The sequence below is a fragment of the Bipolaris zeicola genome, assembly GCF_000523435.1.
Source record: "Bipolaris zeicola 26-R-13 unplaced genomic scaffold scaffold_64, whole genome shotgun sequence".
NCBI classification, from domain to species: domain Eukaryota; kingdom Fungi; phylum Ascomycota; class Dothideomycetes; order Pleosporales; family Pleosporaceae; genus Bipolaris; species Bipolaris zeicola.
This window is the reverse complement of record NW_006912113.1, coordinates 94,708-116,550: the sequence shown is the minus strand read 5'-3', so window position 1 is coordinate 116,550 and position 21,843 is coordinate 94,708. Positions and strand designations below refer to the sequence as shown.

General features: G+C 51.3%; 10 protein-coding genes across 10 annotated transcripts; 4 read left to right on the top strand and 6 right to left on the bottom strand.

Moving 5' to 3' along the window:
• Nucleotides 1–168: 168 nt before the first annotated feature.
• COCCADRAFT_94884 (carbohydrate esterase family 1 protein) lies at nucleotides 169–1,163 on the top strand (the record flags this gene model as incomplete). The annotated part of the gene is made up of 2 exons (XM_007713634.1): nucleotides 169–483; nucleotides 534–1,163. 2 exons carry the CDS (start codon nucleotides 169–171, stop codon nucleotides 1,161–1,163), a joined length of 945 nt encoding a protein of 314 aa, XP_007711824.1.
• Nucleotides 1,164–1,797: 634 nt separating this feature from the next.
• Nucleotides 1,798–2,968, top strand: COCCADRAFT_94777 (uncharacterized protein; the record flags this gene model as incomplete). Its single annotated transcript, XM_007713633.1, has 3 exons — nucleotides 1,798–2,349; nucleotides 2,419–2,644; nucleotides 2,694–2,968. 3 exons carry the CDS (start codon nucleotides 1,798–1,800, stop codon nucleotides 2,966–2,968), a joined length of 1,053 nt encoding a protein of 350 aa, XP_007711823.1.
• Nucleotides 2,969–3,716: 748 nt separating this feature from the next.
• COCCADRAFT_25888 (uncharacterized protein) lies at nucleotides 3,717–5,088 on the top strand (the record flags this gene model as incomplete). Its single annotated transcript, XM_007713596.1, has 3 exons — nucleotides 3,717–3,801; nucleotides 3,864–4,726; nucleotides 4,816–5,088. 3 exons carry the CDS (start codon nucleotides 3,717–3,719, stop codon nucleotides 5,086–5,088), a joined length of 1,221 nt encoding a protein of 406 aa, XP_007711786.1.
• Nucleotides 5,089–5,422: 334 nt separating this feature from the next.
• On the bottom strand, nucleotides 5,423–6,610 carry COCCADRAFT_4643 (uncharacterized protein; the record flags this gene model as incomplete). Its single annotated transcript, XM_007713585.1, has 1 exon — nucleotides 5,423–6,610. One exon carries the CDS (start codon nucleotides 6,608–6,610, stop codon nucleotides 5,423–5,425), a length of 1,188 nt encoding a protein of 395 aa, XP_007711775.1.
• A 1,354-nt stretch (nucleotides 6,611–7,964) lies between these two features.
• On the bottom strand, nucleotides 7,965–10,535 carry COCCADRAFT_25886 (uncharacterized protein; the record flags this gene model as incomplete). Its single annotated transcript, XM_007713595.1, has 2 exons — nucleotides 7,965–10,040; nucleotides 10,359–10,535. 2 exons carry the CDS (start codon nucleotides 10,533–10,535, stop codon nucleotides 7,965–7,967), a joined length of 2,253 nt encoding a protein of 750 aa, XP_007711785.1.
• A 982-nt stretch (nucleotides 10,536–11,517) lies between these two features.
• On the bottom strand, nucleotides 11,518–13,440 carry COCCADRAFT_4641 (uncharacterized protein; the record flags this gene model as incomplete). Its single annotated transcript, XM_007713584.1, has 2 exons — nucleotides 11,518–13,285; nucleotides 13,355–13,440. The coding sequence occupies 2 exons, from the start codon at nucleotides 13,438–13,440 to the stop codon at nucleotides 11,518–11,520; spliced, it is 1,854 nt and encodes a 617-aa protein (XP_007711774.1).
• Nucleotides 13,441–13,901: 461 nt separating this feature from the next.
• Nucleotides 13,902–16,586, top strand: COCCADRAFT_94865 (uncharacterized protein; the record flags this gene model as incomplete). Its single annotated transcript, XM_007713632.1, has 1 exon — nucleotides 13,902–16,586. The coding sequence occupies one exon, from the start codon at nucleotides 13,902–13,904 to the stop codon at nucleotides 16,584–16,586; it is 2,685 nt and encodes an 894-aa protein (XP_007711822.1).
• A 443-nt stretch (nucleotides 16,587–17,029) lies between these two features.
• COCCADRAFT_4639 (uncharacterized protein) lies at nucleotides 17,030–18,958 on the bottom strand (the record flags this gene model as incomplete). Its single annotated transcript, XM_007713583.1, has 1 exon — nucleotides 17,030–18,958. The coding sequence occupies one exon, from the start codon at nucleotides 18,956–18,958 to the stop codon at nucleotides 17,030–17,032; it is 1,929 nt and encodes a 642-aa protein (XP_007711773.1).
• Nucleotides 18,959–19,373: 415 nt separating this feature from the next.
• On the bottom strand, nucleotides 19,374–21,066 carry COCCADRAFT_94844 (uncharacterized protein; the record flags this gene model as incomplete). Its single annotated transcript, XM_007713631.1, has 3 exons — nucleotides 19,374–19,471; nucleotides 19,524–20,866; nucleotides 20,921–21,066. 3 exons carry the CDS (start codon nucleotides 21,064–21,066, stop codon nucleotides 19,374–19,376), a joined length of 1,587 nt encoding a protein of 528 aa, XP_007711821.1.
• Nucleotides 21,067–21,464: 398 nt separating this feature from the next.
• Nucleotides 21,465–21,755, bottom strand: COCCADRAFT_94785 (uncharacterized protein; the record flags this gene model as incomplete). Its single annotated transcript, XM_007713630.1, has 1 exon — nucleotides 21,465–21,755. One exon carries the CDS (start codon nucleotides 21,753–21,755, stop codon nucleotides 21,465–21,467), a length of 291 nt encoding a protein of 96 aa, XP_007711820.1.
• Between the last annotated feature and the right edge of the window lie 88 nt (nucleotides 21,756–21,843).

The window sequence follows — 21,843 nt, the reverse complement described above, 5'->3', positions numbered from 1 at the left end:
CGCTAATGCACGGCCAATGCAGCTGGTACCCGAAAAAGGCAAAGTGGTGGAATCATTGCTTACGTACGCGATTTCTATTCAACGTCAGTCTTTGGCACGCCTGAAAGTCGCTCGGTACATTTAAGCGCTCAGGAATAGCGTTCTCAGCATGATTGAATCCACAGAACTATGAACGCTTTATTAATTTTGTCAGCGCTTGCTGCTGTACTTGTTGCAGATAATAGTAGCGGATGCGACAAGCCACTTCCTGACGGTGTCCTTCCAAGCGAATCTACAAGTCTAACCATTGATAGCAAAAGCGGCGTCACACCTCGTGGGTATCGCCTACATATCCCCACATCATACGAAAGCAACACTCCTGTCCCACTGATATTATCGTTCCATGGCCGAGGCAAAACTGCCGAATATCAGGAAGCTTTGAGTCAATTCTCCAACGCGAGCTATGGATTTGAAGGTGTTGCAGTGTATCCTGAGGGAGTGCCGGTATGCCATTACACGAATACACAGCATGAAAAGTTGCTGACATGCCACAGAACAAAAAGGGGACTCAGCAATTCCAGGGCGACCCTGATGCTCCGGAATCTATTGACGATGTGGCGTTTGCCTTGGAGCTGCTGGATCACCTTGAAACGACATACTGTATCGATACTTCTCGCATTTATGCAACTGGAAAGTCAAATGGCGGTGGCTTTACCGGCATTCTTGCATGTGACGCCGAAGCAACAAAGCGCATCGCAGCTTTTGCTCCGGTATCAGGTGCTTTTTACCTCGATGCAAATCAGCAACCGCCACCTTGTAACCCCAGTCGTAAACCCGTCCCGTTAATGGAGTTTCATGGCTACCGTGATACTACAATTCCATATAAAGGCGGGATCAACACGCGCGGCAATGCAAACAGCTCAGACATTGTCACATACGTGAATGACTGGGCGCAGCGCAATGGATACGATGCGCTTGTCAATGCGACTACATACCTGTGCGATGGAGAGCGAAAGGTGATGAGGCATAGCTGGGACGATGTAGTCGTGCATTACAACTACACCAACATCGGGCATGATTGGCCCAGCTCCTTTCCAAATGGCGATACAGCTGACCTGTTGACATGTGAGGAAGCGGAGGCAACATCTATTATCCTTGAATGGTTCCAAAAGTGGACCATCTGAGACTTCAAAGCAAGCAGGGAGGCTGCCAAACATAGGTGGTGAAATATGCAATGGTACGATGAAACGGCAACTCACACAAAGTAAACGAGCGATACAAGTCGTTCCCAATGTGGATTGTTTTCTGCGATCTCACTGTATTTTCGTTTCTCCATGTTTTACGTATGAGTGACTGGGGTCTAGTAGACTCCAGACGATAGCACTGCTGTGGGCCTCATTGTAGTTTCCAATGGTGGGTTTGGTCATAGCAATCAGCTTGTTTCTGTGTCTTAGTGCATCAAGGCAACACTGTCGGGCGCGTGATGATAGCGCATGGCCACAAATATTGTGGACTACCCTTTTAGCTTCAATACTAGTAGGCATTCTTATTGGCATGGACAGCATGCTTGGGATCTTTCTTGCAATACCATAGCTCCTGCTAGAACGCGACCTCATCTCCTGTTGTGGCGACAGCGGCGTTTGTAAACACACTCCGGGGCTCCTTCTTTTGACGCGATCTTGGCCACGCTTGTCAGGTTTTTAAGCAACCCTAAACCTCGCCTCCTCATACAACTTCGAGTAACAACTTCAGTCTCTCAACTCAGTGCTATCTGGAATTCCTTCTGTTCATCACTATTGCAGGTAGGCAGCTGACGCCATGGACGATCACACTATTGCACACCCAAACGATAGCGAACCGTCAACTACTGATCAAGATCACTCCGCTCGTCAATTAGAACAATCCTATCGACACAACAGTGATTGGGAGTTCCGCTCTATCGACGATGATCGCCGCGCAGCTGCTCACGGCTTCGTTACACCCGAGGATCTATTGCTCGTGGCAGATAACAGCGGTGAGAGACATGATAATATCAAGATCGTTTGGACGGGAACAGCAGGTGACCCTGGCTCGAGAAGTGCTATAGTCGGCACAGCGTCGCAGCACCTGCAGACCATGTACGAGTTACGCAATTTACTTGGTCTCCCGATGTCGTTCCGAGGGAAAGTACCATCATACCCTGCCAACACTGATATTCGCGTAAAGCAATACTGGGAGAGAAAACATGGGTTACAATCGCTAGTCCGCGCTGTTCAAGCTCAAGCAACAGGCCAGCAGGAATTGTCGCCTGCAACGCCTTGCCCTAGATTGGCGACCCAAGAAGCGTCTGATCCTACGGTTATGGAGGCTTACAACGCAGAGAGAACGCAGGTAGTGCTGCCTCCGCCAGCAAAACCTGCATCTTCACATAGTTTCTCTCGTGCTCCGGAGGTGTTGGAGAAACCATCTGTACCAGCATATCGATTGCCCGAACGAACTGCGCCCCTCCAAAATCATGATGAGGCAACTCAGCGTCAAGAATCATCCTCAACAACTGTGGAGTCTTCAGCAGCAACATCTCATGCAAGAGACATATGGTCTCACAGTGATTTAGAGAATATGGCTAAGTTGCCATGCATAGATTGTGGAGACAATAATGGCCATGCAAGGGACTGCAATATTGGCAGTGAGTACTCGCTTGCCTAGCATATTCTTGTGGTACTAATGAGTTCCAGATCTCACCTTCAAGGAGCATCTCACAATGCTCGACTATCGTGTTTTGGCAGATATTGTTGAGCAATTTGACCCTGGTCCATGGACAACACACTTTAATCCATACCGAGAACCTGAGCCCGAAGATCCTCGGGTTCAGATAGCTGGTATGGCAGAAGTGATAAGAAATGAAGATAGCTACAAGAACGATCCGGAATTACATGATCTACCAGACGACCTTATGATTATTCTGTGGGCATTCAAAACTTCCGACTGCGTGGAAGTGATAAGCTTGTAAATCAGATGCCTATAACATCTCTGTCTTGAAACTGACCAGTGTTATATAGTGAGCGATAGTGGCAAAAAACATGTATTCAGAGCCGGTGTCCAATTTTTGCCAGCCCCTCTGTACTCATAGCACCCTCAACGGCTGAATCATCAACGGCAATTGGACCTTTCAGCACGCAACATGTGGTGAAACTTTACATGGCGAACATAAGGCTCTCAGTTTTCTTTCGTCTATACACATGTAGATACATGTGCTACGCTAGCGGCCGCCCCTGTTCAAAGTCTAACCCAGAATGGACTCTAAGTTGCAGTCAGAGATCGGAACGTGAAAGACACTCTAAATATAACCGAAGATAAGATCCGAAAACACAACTGCATTAGTTCAATGTCTGCTTGGATACCGGACTGACTGCCTGACTCGTTCCAAAATTGTAGTCGCGATGCAGCTACCCGATGCATGATCCGAGAAACCGAGGCATTGTTGTTACCCCACTTGGCGATGACAAATATTTGTACGTATCCACAACCAGGCAACAACTAGATGTAAAAGCTACCACGTTGCGTCTTGTGTAATGCTTAAATACGAACCACTCTTGGAACTTGACATTCCATTCGATTGTACCAATCGCCAAAACTAAAGGGGAATTTGCAACTTTCGTGACTCTTCTTCTACCCCAAGTGCCACGTATACTTGCTGGGATCATTGATATTATCAGCAAACCCTAGGCTGAATTCACGATTACATTGCATCTGCAACAATGACGGACTTTGAAAAGGCCATTAACGATGCCATTGCTGCGGAGGAAATTCCTGGTTGCGCTCTATCAGCGACGAACCGCGACGGTATATCTACACTCACTCTATGCTCAAACCCCAAGTCCTCAGTCTAACAAAAACCAAAAAAGGGACATTCACATACTCCAAAGCCTTTGGCAAAGCCTCCATGAAGCCCGATAACAACAAGCCCATGCAACTCGACACAATCATGTGGATAGCATCCTGCACCAAACTCATGACCTCCATCTCCGCCCTGCAACTTGTAGAACGCGGCCTCGTCTCCCTCGACGACCCCGTCTACAAGCACCTCCCAGAGCTAGAATCCCGCACAGTAATTAAAGGCTTCACCGATGCCGGCGAGCCCATTGAAGAAAAACACACAAAGCCAATCACCCTGCGCAACCTGCTCTCCCACTCCAGCGGCCTCGCCTACGAATTCATCCACCCGGTAAACCAGGCCTGGCTCAAGTACCACAACCGCGCCCCGGCAAGCAGTGGCAACCTCGTCGAACGCTTTTCCTACCCACTCGTCTTCGAGCCCGGCGAGAGCTGGGCGTATGGTCCCGGCATCGACTTCGCAGGGCTCCTCATCGAGCGCATAAGCGGCCAGACGCTCGAAGACTATATGAAAGCGAATATCTGGACTCCCCTCGGCATCAAAGATATGACCTTCTCCCTCTCCTCCCGCCCGGATCTCGCAGCGCGTCTCGCGGATATGTCAGCGCGGAACCCTTCGACAGGCAAGGTTGTGAATTTCTCCGGACCGCTGCCGTATGTGGATGGGGAAGGGAAGGAGGTCACGAGTCATATGGGGGGTCAGGGTGTTTTTGCCTCGATGGAGGAGTATGCGAAGATTTTGAAGGCGTTATTGGATGCGGATGGTGGGAAGGAGGGTGCGGTTTTGAAGAAGGAGTCTGTGGACGAGCTGTGTAAGGCGCAGTTGGGGGATAAGAGTCGGGAGACACTTACGGCAGCTTTGGAGGATAAAGCGGTATGTTTACTTTTCTTCTCTCTTTCACAATGTCTTCTCTTATGTTTTTCCAATACGGTTATCATGGAGCTGACGATTCGACTTTTTAGGCAAGCAATGCGATGGGTGGTCTGCCGATTGGCGTGCCCAAGGATCATGCGCTTGGTGGCGTTCTTCTAACGGGCGATGGTCCCGATGGCAAGAAAGCCGGAACCATGGTTTGGGGCGGGTACCCGAATCTCATCTGGTGGGTTGATCGCAAGACGGGGCTTTGTGGTATCTACGGTGCTCAAGTTGTTCCGCCGGGAGATGCAACGGTTTCGGGGCTGCAGCGCAAATTCGAAGCGGCCATGTATGAGAGGTTGGCACAGGAGAAGAAGTGACGTGCGTTCTCTGCGCGGTTGTCGCATTTATGAAGATGGAGAGTATTACTATCGGGAACTTGAATGTCAAAAAATCATCTATCATTATGTTCAATTAAAGAAAGCATCGTAACGATGTCGAGGCTTCGAGCTTATACTACAATTGCTTGTACAGGTCCTAATGACCAATTGTGACATCGCGTCAGTACTCCTCCCAGCCAATCATTCATCCTTTCGTCAAGGTGAAAAAGCAACTTCCATTGTATAACCTAGAAAGCACTCCGCAACCCCAAACGCCAGAAACAAAAGGGCAACAAACGCCAGTATCATATAATATCCTCCGACACAAGTCCATCTAGCGACGACGACCCTGTGCGCGCAGCATAGTATTGAGCTCAAGCGCCTCCTGCTGGCGGGCACTTCCATACACGGAGGGATGAGCAGGCATCTCTATCGGGCCGCCAATGATACCATTGCCACAGGGACCGCCGAGCCCTTCACCAACTGTACCCGTGGTGTCAATGCCAAACTCGCCCGTTGCATCAGTAGCGCATGTGTCGCCCCTGTTAAACGCCTCGATAGCGCTGAGATTGATGTCATCGAAAGACGTGGTGTCACTGATGTACGGAAGGTACTCAGGGATTGCCACGGCAGAGTCGGCGTTGTGGGGAGTGGAAGCGGACGGGCTGCTTGAAACGAGGTTTGTATTCGGATATGGAGACTGAGTGATATCGACGTGAGTGTTTGCGCCGATGGCTTCATAGTCTGGGGGCGACAGCAAGGTACCGGCTTCGGTGATCTTCTTGCTTGTGTTTGGGTCGATGGCCTGGAGGAGAGGAAGGAGGAGGCGGCCTTTTTCTTCGTCGGTAAGACTGGCCCATGTTGAGTTGTAGAGGTCTTTCATGGAGCGGTCTGCAGAGCGTCGCGTGGGGGTGGCGCGCTTCTTGGGAGTCTTCTTCTTAGGTGTCGACTTCTGCTTGATCACCTTTGTGGCCTTCATCTTTGGTAGTGGCTCCTTTCTGGTTGGAGGAGTAAGAGCAGGCTGCTGTGGACTGGAACTCAGGATAGGTCCCCACAAAGCTTCAATTGCACCCACTGGCTGCTCTGATGATTGGACTCGAGCAGGCTCAGTAGCCTGGGGTACAGGCGGTGTTGTGGTGCTTGTGTCTACCATTGGTAGATCAGAAGTCTTTGTTGGAGGTGAGGACGGCCAGTCGCACTGAGTGTCAACAGGCTCTTCGCCGGGAACCTCCACAGTCCAGAGCGACATGTCGCTCTGGAAGCTGCTGAAGGTGTCCTCCGATGCGAAGGAGTCCAAGAAGCTGTTCTGACTCGTAGAAGGCTCGAGCTGAGGGAGCTCCTCCGAGTCGCCCCAGAACGCTTCCTCAGCAAAGCTGGGTGGCAGGTTATCGCTCGAATCGGCAATGGGTATATTGCAGTCAGAAGAAGCGCCATTGAAATCGAAGAAGCTGTCTTCCATGAAGCTGGATGACGCCAGCTCCATGTCGTCGCTCAGGGGCTGGAAAGAATTCTGAGAAGTCATGATATCGGATAGGAGGAGGTATAAAATGATGAGAGTAGTTATATGATGATAGAAAGTGGTGTTGTAGCGATTTGAAAGTACACGGTATTGAGTGAGATGTAGCGAGAAACAGGAATTGAAACTGCAAGATTACAGAAAATTGATATGTGCGATGGAGGCTGGGCTCCGACTAAGCGACTGAGGGGTTGGTTAGTAACGGATGGTCCTAGCATACAAGAGATGTCTTACTTTGGTCGTCATCTTGGGGATCAACATGCTCAAGGTGGGTACTAGATCCCAAACAGGCAGTGTTCGATGAGGTGACAGCGAGCTATTGGCCCAGCCTCCCCCAGGCAGTATTGCCTTACTTGACTTTGGTTGCTGTGGTGTGGAGCAAACGGTCTAGAGCAGAGCGAATTTGTCCCCAGTTTCTCTCACTGTGCGTCCCGATGCGTTTGCCTAGCCTCATGCAAGTACAGATTAGGAAAAGATCCCGGCAAAAGATCTTCGAGTAGGCGGGACATCTGCAGCGGGCCGATTCCGTAGCTCTGATTCTTGGGTTTTGTGGTTGGTCTGTGGGGAGGTGAACTAGCCTGTTTAGCGGGAGTAAACGAATATACCCGCGTAGCTTATCTCTAGGTAATGTGAGGTAAGGCAGTTTGTGTGGAATCGTCGAAGAATTTTGCAAAGCGACTGCAAAAGACTCACATGGTTTGTGCGCTATCTGCCGTCAGTTCGTGCTTACGGTATCAGTGATAGACTGCGTGCGCCAATGGGACATACCGCCTGAGCAACATTGATACAACGATCAGCAATTGAATCACAACGAAGGAATACATTGTGTGTTGCAGTGATGTACGAATCTGAAGTAATTGTCGACACGCTGCGTCGAGAGAATTGTGAGATGAAATCACGTTCTCTTGATCCTGTGGTCTCAACACTTGGAACTCACCGTCAGTCAGTTACAAGTAATAGCGAAATGATCAATTCGTATGCTGTGCCTACTAAATCAAGTCTCAATGGCATGGTGCTCACACAATGGGCAACGAGAGCGATATGAATCACAGTCACCAACATAAGTAAATGCAGAACCATTAAGTCGCAATATGTGTATATTGATTTTGTATAGAAAGAAAAAACCATGCATGAACAATAATAATATCCAGTGCGCCTGTCAAAATCCCAAGAATACACGCGCATGCACGCCTGTAGCAAGGATCATGCAAATAAGCGCCAGCCGCCGCAGGATCTACTTACTAGTGGGAATCGTAACCCCACAAACTCAAATCGAACCTCATCTCACCATCCGTGCATCAGCCTTTTGTGTCCCCAACTCCAATATCAGGATATATATCTTCCTAGCACTCCTGTATCCTCAGAAGATTTCCGGGTCCTCCTCAAAATTGTACGAGACTATGTGGCTTGGACTGCCAGATGTCTCTGCGGACTCTGTCTGAATACCAAGCATGTCCAGCACGTCCAACTTGAGTATGTTATCCATATCATTGTAGGCTTCTCGCGTGAGATTTGCACGCTTCTTCAGCCACTCAATCTGATATGGAGGCGCGTACGGCTCTTGATATGGCGTGCGCGGTATGGGAGTTCGATCGCAGACAGGTACCCACGATGGAGGTAGGGTTTCGACTCGATCGGAGGCGGCGGCTTTATCTGAAGGACCATCTAGGCTGCTATCAGTGAGATTGCTGTTGCGAAGAGATAGATGAAACATGCCTGGTAGAGGAGGAGCCCCCATCGCCTTGCGATGCTGCTTGCGAACTATCTGCCCCTGGGCTTCAAGTCGTTGCTTCGCATCTTCTTCAGTAAACGGCTTGTACATCGGTGCAAGCCACACCTTATCCAACTCTGCGACTGGTACCCATCCCAGAGGTCGCAGCAGACGGAGAGCATCATGAGTGGCTGGGAGCCAGCCTGGTGTGAATCCCGGCTCGTAGTATTCGGCCGGGATGATTTTGGTGTCAACGCCGTGCAACGTAGTGGCGCAGGCGAATCGCAGCGCGTTCCTGTCTGCGACAGCGACGTTGCGCTCGAGGCGCTCCTGGACATGAACGTTATCACGACCCAACTCCTTGTTGAGTTCGTGAATCTCTTTACTGAGTGCTTTTGTCTTTGGGACTGCCTCGGCCCAGTAAAGAGTCTGCCAGTACGCTGCGGCCTTGTCCGCTTGCTGGATCTTGACCTCAGCCTTATCCTGGACTTGATTGATGTATTGTTGGAGATCGGCATTCTCCTTCGAGACCGTGATGTTGCGGTCTCTCAGCCTCTCGTTCTCCTCCCGTGTTTGACGGAGATGTCGGCGGAGGAGGTCTTTATCGTCCGCTGTGAGGCAATCATCCTCCGCGACTGCGTCGGCGAGGAAGTTGCGTTCTATGAGAAGGAGGCTTTGCTTTGCCTCGAGAACTCCCAGCTTGTTTCGAGCGAGATTCATCTCGTGCTCCATCATATCACATTTGAGAGAAATTTCGAGATTGTCATCGTCCGTCTTGTTGGCCTTCGATCGAAGCTCTTCATTCTCTGCACGAAGAAGCTTGACTTCGTCGTCAGACTTTTGGATCTTCGAAGCAATTCCCGAAAGACACTCGGACTCCATGGTGTTTGAGACTTTGGGGATAATATCGACAGTGCGAAGCAAATGATCGCTAATAGCAAGCTTCTCTTGAAACTCGTCAATCTTCTTCTGAAGATCATACACTTGTGCCTGGGCTTCTTGCTCCTTGTTGCCGTGAGACTCATAGTGGTCGCGTTGCTGTTGCATTGCCTCCAAAATGTTCTCAATCTTAATGTGCGCGACTTGGAGATCTGCACGCCCATCCTCCAACTCATTTTTCATGCGTTGGACCTCTGCGAACACGTGTTGAGCGTGTTCTTGCAACTCATCACCAGGTCTGTCGGTCAATATGCCGACCAACAGGTTATTCTCGGCTTTGAGGTCGTGATTGCAATTTGTCAAGCGCATGATCTCATCTTCGTTTTCGCGCAGAGCATCGCGGTATTCGCATGCCATCTGCTCACCTTCCGCCTCCATTGCGTTTTGTGCATTCTCCCATACGCAACGGTTCTTCTTACTCACTTCTGTGAGTGCGCGTAGCGCCTCGAGATGGCGCTTCTCCAGCAAATGGCGCTTTTCGGCAGCATCTCGATTGACTTCTGCGAGCTTTGCCTCATGCATCTCGTGGATGGCTGTCAGTACGGAGCGATGCTCATTGTTGAGCTTCTCCAGCTCCTGGTCCTTCTCTTCCAAGGCTGCTTGGTGCTCCTCATCTTTCTTCTCCAGAAGGGCTTTCGATTCCTCGTACGCCTTGGTGACCTCCTGATAGAGTGTCTCCATTGACAAAAACTCCTCGTAGGCTTGATCGACGAGGGCCTTGTCTCTGATTCGCTGCTCACATTTTTCAAGGGCCTTTTGCTCGAGCTTTTGATAGCTCTTGCATTTCTTGTACAATTCTAGTTCGAGTCATGCGGCTCGGAAGTTGAGCTTCTGTTTTCTCAGTGCCTCTACGAGGTATCCCATCTTGTTGATATATTCGCTTCCACAATAGGAAGTGTCATCTGTCTCAGGGCTTGATGCCCGCCCACTGCCATTGTTACTGCGAGGTGTAGATGCAGTTATTTCGGACATGTCTTTTGCGTTCATCGTGGTGCGGCGATAGTCCTTCCATGTATTGTTGGTTGCCATGTGGATTCGTGCGGCAATCTGTTCGGATTGTCGGTCAGCAATCCATCGCACACAATCATTTTTTTGGGAACTTACCGTATTATGGTTCGGAACAGAAAGATCACAAAACACCTTGTTACCATGAATGCTCTTCACTGAACGAACCATCTCCTGATGATCGGGTTGGATTTGTGAATGGGAAATTTCGGCGGTCGAAGAACTACTGATTTCGCAGATGGCTTTCTTGAACGAAGTGATGATGAAGTAAGCCATTGTGAATATCAAGGATTGAACTGCAGATGGTCAGCTAATATATCTATTAGAAATTGAGTGGACATACTTGGAATTGAGCAAGTGTATCGCGTTAACAGATTCGATATATAAAAGCTGCTGGTCGATTGGAGTGAACAGAGGATTTGATGGAGTCTATATAATCGTATACTCAGTATCCAAAAGCGGTTGATGAGAAAGGAACAAGCGATCTGCGTGAACGCAACAGTGTGCACGTGTTGATTGTACATTCACTCTATACTTGCGCCTAACGCCCAAGGTGTGTGGGGCGCTTTGCTCAAAACCAACCTATGGGAAGCGTTTGAGGTCAGGCGGCGTTGTCGAAGCGACATGATTGTGTGCGTTTACGCTGCGATTTTTGTTTGTTATTCCTCATGTGGTCTGTTAGCGTTCACTTTGGACAGGCCAAGACTACTGTTGTGGCCTCGCAAGAACGATTTCTGTTTGATATCCCTCATATGGTACGGTATCGTTGACTCTGAGCAGGCCAAGATGACAGTTTTGGCTTTGCTAAGACTGTTTTGAAATGCGCAGGTGGATGACGTGCTTTTCATCTTCCAGGCCTACCGCTTTTGGCTGTTTCACGGCAAAGCATGCTCAAAGAGCCATGTTTATATAGCAAATGTCACATTGCTTTGCGTATCTTGATCTTTCGCAAATAGATTTCAGGGGCGAGCAATGGTGGCCTTCAATTGGTTTCATTCAATTACTGTACTGATTTGACTTGCGGTAAGGAGATTGAATAGTCTTGCTATATCGTGAACACATACATGAGAGTTGCTGATTGTGAGCGCTGTCGAGCCAACATGTTGAGGGCGATGAAATGTAAAACACAACAATCGCTATTTATAATTATGACTTGAAGAAAGAGGATTCGAACAATCCCTCGATATCGAGTGCGATGCATTGAACTAGATAAATAGCATATGGCCATCAAATCATATCCGAACCACTGATATAGCCTCTACGCCTCCACAGCTACCTGCTCATTCTCTCCAACTTTCCTCTTCTTCTTACCATGGTGTCCGCGCGCCTCGACTCTACCCTCAATGGGCAAGACACGGGTAGCAGTGAACAAGTAACCCTCGGCGCCACCCTTGCTCGTCATCATGGGATGGGTGCGCCCAGGGAGAACTTGCCATTGCCTTGCGCGCGCAGTCTGCAGCGATGGCGCAAGCAGCAAAGTCGGGTTCAGCGGGAAATCGTCGTCTTCATTACTAGCCTCTGTGGTACTACCATTCGTCTCTGTTTCATCTTCAGACTTTGCCTTGTGCCCATTGGTCTGTGGTGCAGATCCGAATTCTCGTGCTATGTAGGCTGCACGGCGCTCTTTCGAGTAGTAGTCGCATAGCTCAACTAGAGGCTCGACATTGGGATTATAGACGACTACCCTTCCACCACCGCGGACAAGAGGGACCAGTTCTTTCAGTACAGTCTTTGCATCCATAGCTGTAGCGACGACCAAGCCATCGAAGCCACCTTGGCGCGTCTCGTCAACGACACTCTTAACGCGTTCCCATCTTCTTCGCTTTTTGTAATACGTTCCTCGCTTTGTGGACTTCATCGTTGCAAGGACATCTTCAGATATTACTTCTGGTTCATCATAGGATGGGTCATCCTCAGGATGGAGTAGTGAAAGCCATGATAATGATTTAAGGTGCTTGTACAGCGGATGCGAAACAGTGGGTGCGCCATAATCGTAGCCGAAATACTTGAGATAGGAGAGGTTTGGTTGATTGTTAGGATGCAGGACGGTGAGGGTATTAGTACGCGCAGACATTTGGGGAATATGGGGCCGCGGTGGCTTCCTTGGCTTTGGAGGAGGTTCTGAAGGGGCTGCAGTTGTCGAAGGGTCAGTAGTGTTTGTAGGATTTGATGCGGAGGTAGCCTCTCCATCAGCATCAGGCATAGCGATGTCCTCATCTTTGGGTTGTGGGGCATCCGTTGTTGCTGCGGTCCCATTTTCGGCCCCTTCTGGAGTTGCAACGTCCTCTTCTGAGTCAGATTCGTCGTTCTCGTCGTCGGGATACAGGATTCCCATTTTCTCAGCAAGTGATGCGGTGAGCAAGCCTCCGGTATCGTCCACGACAAGCCATCGCCCTCCTCCTATCTGACTGACACCGTCTTCGCCAATGATAATCTGGTTCGTTTCTCCAGAGTGGACATTGGCCCAGCTGTTGATCAAACCCAGTAGGTCTTCCCTCAGCTCCATGATTTTGTACGCTTCCTTCTCCAAAACGTACTCAGTAAGCAGACCGACATCCATGGGCAAGGCAGTAAAGCGCTTCATGTACTTTCTTGATTTTCGCAGCGTGTACTTGGCCAAAGAGAAGCTCGTCTTTTCGTCAATGGCATTGTGAGAGGCCATGATCTTGGCAATAATTTCTTTACCAGACCCGGTACCAGCTTTCTTCAGCTCCTCAATTTCAGCCATGGACAATTGCTGGCGTGAAGCATCGTCAATTGTTAAGCGATTATTGCGCATTATGACCTGACCATCTTCTCCCACAATATCGAAGCCCGCACCAGCCTCGGCTACATCGTCACCAGTGTCAGCGCTGGGCGCATGGTCACTGCCGAGAGCTTCAGCATGGAGTTCAGAGGCAGGAACAACGCGCAGTTCAGTCTGAGTTTTGCCGTCGTCTTTGTCGAGGAGCTCATAGGTAAGATAGTAGGGCCGTCCGAGGATGAGGTTCGAGTTGAAGGTGCCGAATTTTCCAAGATTTATGGTACTTCATTATGTTAGTATAGTCTTCGCATGCACATGTACTCGGAGGGCTCACTCCAGCTATGCGACGTACGTATTCGGGGTGGTCTCGACAATCTTGAAGAGGCCCGACGGGAGCCGCAGAGCCACGTGCGTATTGGGGCGAATGTAGGAATGCATGGTGGCGCGTGATTGTGCCCAGTGAAAGACAAGTCTATTCCATATGCGACTGTGTTTTAGACGAGTGGCATTGATTTGGCGCACTCTGATCTGTGGCGGCGACGGGCGCAAAGAAGAAGTTCTGGAATTAGTGGATTGGGTGCAGGGATCCGGGCCGGAGGAGCCACATGTGCACAGCCACACTCGGGCGCATCAGCCACCCGCTTCACGTCATCGCCTCCGCTTGGTTCGCGACTTGGGGACTTGACTGTTGAGGCCGCGTATGCCACTCGGCTCTGGTCTTCTGTCTGATTATATTCACCGCTGGCCCTAACCACCGCCGACCATCGCTACCTCGCTCATCTCCGCCTCCTCCCTCCTATCCAACTAACAACCGCACTCTGAGCTTCACTCGCGCGCATCGGCTTGTCGAGAGCTGTGCCGAACCACACCACCACTCATCAGGCTCTCTATCACCAACCATGGTGCTCCGGAAGCCTGATGAGCAGGATGGCCTCGTGCCAGCGCCTCTCTCCAAGGCAAACCCTCCATATCCAACCACTCCCTCGGAAGAGTACGCCCCTATACTTCCCTCGACTCCCGATAACAGCATACGCCCGCCAAGCGCATCCAAGTCGCCAGCCTTCAACATCAAGACACCACAAGACGCCCACCCGCCTAAAAATGGACATGAATCAGACTCAGACCTCAGCGACGACGAGTGGAATCAGACTGACGATGAATTCGAGGAAGTCGATCACCAGCAGGTGCCCGCTGCCCTGAAACCCGCAGGCGGCAAGATACCGCCTGTGCCCAAGACAACTAATGTCACCAACGACCTTCCCAACGCGTTAAGGGTAGGCCCGCCCACTGGTATACCCATCAAGAGATCGAACGAAAGCATGTCGTATGTGCCCACTGGTGGCAATGCTGCATCATACGGCGGTAGTGCTGCGTCGTATGGCGCCAGGAGCAACGTATCGGAGCAGTCAAATGGTTCCATCCCGCTTCAGACCAACAACCCGTACCTGAAAATGCAGACAACTGGCCAGAGCAACCTAGGTGCAGAAAGCAGCGAAGCTATCTGGGGAGACTCTGTGAGCAATGCCTACAAGTACGATGCGCCAGCCGAGCTGCCAACCCACCAGACACCAAGCACCCCTTCCCATGAGATGCGCAACCTTGCCTTGGATGATCGCGCCCCATCCGTACACCCTGCTCCTCCCGCGTATGAGCCACCGGCCATTGCAGTCAACTCGCCTACTCCACAATCCGAGCACACTGCTACCCTGATTGACACAAATCCTTGGGAGTCTGCGCCTGCCCAAGGACACTCTCAACATACCCCCTGGACTGTCCCAGCAGCCAGTGCCAGCAGCAGCAATGTAGCTTCCAGCGCGGCACCCGCCCCAAATGCCCCAGAGAACATCCCTTCTATGCAACAGACGCCGCCACAACCACAGTACACTCCTGAACCAACGCCCCCGACCTCTGAAGAGAACCCGCCAGCACTGCCGCCAAGGGTATCTCACGAAAATTTGACACCTGCTATGCCTCCGAGACCTATCGACACTGAGATAGGCTCGAGTGTAGCGCCTGGGTTAGAGTCGCCTAACACTGCGATGAACCGACAAAGGAAAGAGCACTACCAAATCAAGCATGTGCGCTGGTTCGACAATAGCATCAAGGATATGCGTGTTTCACCTATCCTTACGCAAAACTTGAATGGACCATGCCCACTACTCGCCCTCGTGAACGCGCTTGTTCTCTCCACTCCCGCAAACGTCGAAACTGCGTTGGTCGAAACCTTGCGCACGCGCGAAACAGTCAGTCTAGGGCTGTTGCTAGATGCTGTGTTTGAGGAGCTCATGTCTGGGCGACGTGGTGATGCTGCACAAGAACTGCCAGATGTAAGCGAGCTGTACAAGTTCCTCCTCGCATTACACACTGGTCTCAATGTCAACCCCATGTTCGTCCCTGACCCCAATTCAGCCGCCAGTCATGCCACACTTACGAACCGAGCTGGTGCGTTTGAGGATACGCGGGACATGAAGTTGTATCGGACCTTTAACATCCCCCTGATGCATGGATGGTTACCAGAAGCCGGCACGGATGCCTTCGTCGCCTTCAATCGTGTAGCTCCTTCTTACGAAGCGTCCCAGTTGGTTCAGTTCCAGGAAGAGGAGCTGAACATGAAACTGAATGCAGGCGACTCTTTGAATGAAGAAGAACAACAGATGTTTACGGATATTCATGCCATCAAGGAGTTCCTAAATAGGTGGCCGACCCAGCTGACTGACCATGGTCTCAAGGTCATTCGGGACAATCTACAGCCCGGCCAGGTTGCAATTCTTTTCCGGAATGACCATTTTTCTACGCTTTGCAAGAACCCCCGCAACGGTCAGCTCGTCACTCTCGTTACCGATCAGGGCTACGCATCTCACGACGAAATTGTTTGGGAGTCTCTTATGGACGTCAACGGTCAGGGAAGTCAGCTTTTCTCTGGTGACTTCCGCTCAGTCGACAACAGCAATCCATCCTCGGGACAGCATGGTCAACAGCCTGGGAATCTCATTGATGTTGAAGATAATCAGGGATGGACTACAGTACAAGGCCGTCGAGACAATCAGCAGCAGTCAGCCGCTTCTGGGGGTGATGCACAGGATACGGAATTGACATCACCCACTGGCCTCAGTAGAGCTGAGCAAGAGGACCATGACCTTGCGCTAGCACTACAGCTGCAAGAAGAAGAGGAGGACCGCCAAAGACGCGAGACTGAGGAGCGTGCACGCAACAACCAGGTACCACAACCTGGTGGCGTCCGTCCTCCCTCTCGACCTGAACAACCTCCAGTCATACCCCCGCGTCGCAACAACATCACTGGACACCGCCCTGCTGCCGAACCTGCTCCACCTCCAACGTATGAGGAAGCATCTGGAGCACCACGCTACAACCCACCAGCAGGCCACCCTGCCAACCCCGGAGCCCCGATACCTCAGCACGGCAGCGCATATCAGAGCACAAGCGGTATCCGCCCTAACGCAGGACGCCCCATAGCTTCACCAAACATGGGTCCTGGTAGGCCTGGAAGAAGACCGAGTGCCGGTACGAATGGCCAGGCCGGTCCAAACGGAAACGGGGAAAGGGAAAAGTGCATTGTCATGTAGATGCCTCAAATCTGTCTTGCGGAAAGCTTTCTTTGTTACTTGATACTGACATGATTTTCATGGATGCTTTTTAGGGATCGCTCCGACGCCCCTTGTTGTGGTTGCAATGTCTGTTAGATTTGGTAAACTAGGCGTTTTTTGTCATGTGGAGGAGAATTGGCTATTATTATACCCGGTGTTTTTGTGGAAAGTGAGATTGTAGTCTGGTCAGAGTACATAGGGACTAATTAGTATGTGGAAATTGAGATGCAAGTGTACTATTACATTCGTCCTTTGTCTTATCATCGTTTTTTTGTGCTATTCATCTCATACCTTCAACCCTATTCCTACAAAAAAGCCATCAGATGATTGATCTGATATCCTATTGCTCAAAAGAAACCCACACCCGTACATAACCTCAAGTCTCCCAGTCTCAAAGAAACAATCCCATCATCCCTCAACCCCTACATGAACCGCTCAGCCTGCCTCATCTTCTCCCTACTCTCCATCCTCGCCAACTCCCTAACCCACTTATCCTGCTCCTCGAGACTCTGCCTCGACACCCGGCAATCAAGACCACTCACACTACCACAACGCTGCTCCTCCTCCCCATCTCCCCGCGGCGTAACCCCCTCCCTCTCCACCAACACCGCAGTCTCACACTTCCAACTCGCGCTACTCGCGCTACTCGCCATGCTGCTCCTCACCTCAGCACGCGTAGAGTGCGTTGTACCGGGTAGGGGGCGCAGAGCGGGATGCACATCGGTATTGTATGTCAGCGTGCCTGTGAGACGGAGTTCAGTGCGTTTGCGTTCCATGTTCTTGAGTTCGTCGGCCCAGTCGATGAGGTCTTGGAGGGTGGGGGCGTGGCGGCGGGAGGTGCGGAGGGAGGGGGTGAGGGTGGGGGGTATAGTTGTTGTGATGAAGGGGGGGCGGAGACGGGGGCGGGTGGAAGTGCATGGTGGGATGCTGTTGTGGTTGCGGAAGGGGAGGTCAGAGGGGAGTTGGGTGGGGGTGGGAGTGCTGGTTGACCTGTAGCCTGGTGTGCGAGTGCAGTGCTGTGAGTCTTCGATGATGGATGCGTCCGGCGAGATATCACGGAGGATGAGGTTTCGGGTTGCGGTGTTCTCGATTAGGGACACGCAACTACTGCTTGCGCTACGGAGGCTGCGTACGAAGTTCTCGTAGTCGTATCCCTCGTCGTCGCTGCTATCCTCGTCCCCAGCTTCGGCACGACACTTGACAATGTACTCTGCGTCTTCGACTATCTTGACTGCCCACGCACAGTGCACTGCTTCCTCGGTGAGTCGAGTTTCTCGGCTCTGGCGCTTCTCACGATTCATACGCAGGAGATTGCGTTGTGCGTCAAGTGTAGTACTGATTTCCCCTGCATGTTCATTGAAACTGAGCCATGAATCGACATCTTCTAGTTTTTCAACCGTCTCGATGCTGTAATATCGGAGATGTGAAGCTTCATCATCGGCGAGCTCCTCTATCTTATCCGGCAAAGTCGGGTCGGTATGCAACGAGAGGTCCAGCTGGCACGAGTCGAGAACGTATTGCGAGGCTTGCAGTTCGTCTTTGGGCTTGACCATGGATGGGTGGATGACATCGTGTTGGCCGTCGGAAGATAGGCGGAGGGCGTGTCGATTGGCGCAGAGATGGAGAGCCATCTTCTTCACGTCTCTACGTACTTCATCGTAGGCCGCTTTGGCATCGGGGTCGTTGGGTGGGTCTGATGCCCAGAGTCCGAGTGGTACGGCAGTGATGGGCGTTGATGTGACAGAAGCTACACTCGCGGGTGTCTTGGGCGAGAGAGATGCCCATACACCTCCCTCAGCAAAGGCATTCTTGGTCGGGCCTGAAGTAGCAGATAGTGGGGTTGGGGGACCAGAAGCCACGATATCCCACCGAGGTCGCACACTTGCTGAAGAAGATGTGACGATGCGCGGGAGGTGTGCTGGGCGTAATGGGTGCGGACCCGTCGGTGAGGTTAGTGACGAAGAGCTGAAGCGTAGTGGCCGACGGATGCCTTTTGCGGTGGTCAACTGTGTAGGCTGCATTGGTGGATGCCACCCAAATACGATAACGTTGTCTTCTTTTGCAACCCGCTCAATCTGGCGTACAACTTCCCTCCACTTAGCTTCCGTAAACCGCTCTTTATACCAATAGATAACCTGTTCCCAGAAGGCCGGGTGCTGCTCTATTTCGAGACTCTTCAAGCCCCATTTCTCGTGTTTGCTCAGCTCCTTGCCTGTAAGTGGGGATGTCTGTTTCTTGTTCTTCTCTTTGTCCACGTGATCTTTCACGGAGTCTTCGGTAGGGGTTTGGACGGGGGCTTCGACGGGGGTTTCGACGAGGACTGTCACGGGGTCTCCCACAGGGTCATCCATGGCGGCTGCCATACGGATCTTGATAAGGCCTTCTACTGAAGGAGGAAAGAAGACTTGTCGGAGGTTTTCAGAATAGCAGTTGTGATCGGTCTGTCTGCCTGCCACAGTTGTAGGAAAAGATCTCCGACAGAAGCCCTACCTATATAGTTGCCAAGACCGGGCGTGAAAGTGAAAGCTGATCAGTGAGCGAGTTATACAACGTAAGGTCAAGTCGCGCGCAATCATTGTTCAAGATTTGCGCGTTGTGTCAGGGTCTCGGCATTGTGCAAACCTGCAAACGCGCAACTCGAGGTGAAGCGCCAGCCAGAAGAGAAACAGTGGGAGAAGCAAGCAAAAATGAAACGAGACATGGCTTTAGTATTATGTAGCAAGCCTTTTCCAAATGGTATCCAACTCCACTGATGCAAAGCAAGACCTATTCTAAGAATGTAAAAAGATTTGTATGTACAACATTAAGGGCGCGGTCGGCTTCGCGCTCCTCAATGACGCAAGATATGTTAATCTCGCTAGCGCCTGCAATGAGTTAGCAGGTGGTCTCCTTAAATATAGCGAAGCTTCAACATACCTTGCGAGATCATTTCAATGTTAATGTTGTTCTGGCCCAACACACTAAAGAACTTGCCGGAGATACCAATCATGTTCTTCAGCTGCTTGCCCACTAAACTTACAATAGCCATGTCAGGCACGATATCAATGGTACCGAGAGCACCAAGGTCATTTACAGCGCCTTGGAGGTCCTTGGACTGGATCTTGTAGTCGTCCTCACCTCCGCCACTTAGGAGAGCAGACTCGGAGTGCAAGGCCATGGACACGTGCACCTCGGATGAAGAGATGAGATCAACAGACAATCGCCAGTTGTCCAAGATGTTGAAGATGTTCATCAAGAAACCATGGGCACGAGTGCGCTTGTTGCTGTGAACGTTGAGCACAACAATGTTGTGCTTGATCGTCACAGCGGTGGGTCGCTTAGGCCCTTCAAGCTGAGTAAGGAGACTCGAGGAGCGAGTGCGGAAGAGTCCCGTATCCTTCAAAGGCGAGCGGTCGTCAATATCCCGGAGATTGTCAGGGAAGATGATGGTTCCAGCATTGCGTGGGTTCATGACATTCTTGATGCGAATGGGGATGCGGGCGCGAATGACCTGCTCCATGGTGAAGGGGTGAATAACTTCGGATCCGTAGAATGTCAATTCAGCAGCCTCTGCAGGAGTGACGCTGGGGAGCAGCGCGGCAGTAGGAACCTTGCGTGGGTCTGCGGTGAAGATTCCATCCACCTCTTTCCAGACTTGCAGTTCCTTTGCCTTTATGCCAACGGCAACCAAGGCGGCGCATAGGTCGGTATATCCGCGTCCGATTGAGGTCAAGAGACCGCCGGGCACGTTTCCAAAGAAACCAGTAATGACGGGAACCTTGTCTCCACATGCTTCCACTTGGCTAGCGAAGTCGGCAGCCAAGTCCTTGTAGAACTTTTCTTGCAATCCTCCCTTAATGGGCGCGTTGGGCTTGATCACGTCGCTGAGGTCGACGAACTGGGCAGGCGTACCACAGTCGTTCAGTATAGCGGCCATATAACGACAGCTCAGCTTCTCGCCCTTGCTGATGATCTTGTCCTCGGTGTGGTTGGTGACCTCCTCGAGATGCTGGGCCGACTCCAAGATCTTGATCAAACTCTCGCACTCGGCGTTGACCTCTTCGGTATAAGACGCTAGAATTTCCGGGCTCTTCAAAATCTCCTTGCCCGCCTGGATATGGTCAAGGCGAATGGCTTCGACGATTTCATCATAGGCCCGGTGGTTGGGTCTCTCGGCAGCGCGAGCGGCACGAAGGAGGCGGTTGGTAGTTCCTTCGAGCTTTGTGTTGCTGCTGCGCGCAGAGCAGACTATAGCGGCGCGATTCGTCTGAACACCGGCTCTGTGGGGGGTTAGTGCTTTGTGCTCGTCTTGCGCATTTGAATGGGCGTCGTACTTGACAATGTCCGCTATATTCTCCGGGAACTTGCCGACACTTGTACCACCGAACTTGAGAACCACCCATCCTCCAGGAAGATGCTTCTCTTCGGTGTGAGCTATCCGCTCCGACTGGTGGGTGTGTCCGTTTGTGTATGCTGACATTTTTGAAAAGGTGGCTTCTCGAGTTGGGCTCTAGTCAATTGCGCGTGCAGATTTTTTCTGGGGAGTATATAGGTGGTGAGGGTGTCTTGGGACGAATGTGTTGAAGAGCGGATGACGTGTGTCGTGCGAAGTATGGGGTTGTGAGGATTGAGCGAATTCTCGAGTGCTTTTAGCGGGGAGCCCTGAGTCAAAAGTTCGCGCGCCCGCAATCGGCGCTGTAGACACTGCAGGGGATGCAGACGCCGCGCGACGCCAGCGAATCCTTTGGGCTAGGTTCACGCCGCTGACACAACTGCGCCGGTTTAATAAAACAAAAAGAAAATGATGCAGGGACGGGTCGGTGCATGCACGCCAGCTGAGTGTTGATCCGAACCGTCGGCAGTTCTATCGCCAACTGTTCACGTGCTCGAGCATGTCCGCTGTTTTTCCCTTCTCCCTCTCTTCACCGCTGCGACTCTTCGACGGCTCCACTTGATTTTGCGGAGACACCATGTGGCTGTTGAGGAACCCGATGGTATGCTGTAGGCGCTGTGACACCGGGGCTTATCAGATGTAGTCAGACTATGAAGTGTCCGTTGCATGACTAAAGCATGCACGTCCGCGCTTGAGTTACCATGTACTAAGCCGAGTGGTTCTCCTGGATTCCGGACAGTCATGCGAAAACAAGGAAGGTGGCATATTTGAGCCATATTGTGGAGTGTACAAATTTGGATAGTTAAATCCCGCAGCCAGCATTTTTAATCTTCAATCGTGAGTGAGCCACGTAACATGCTACTA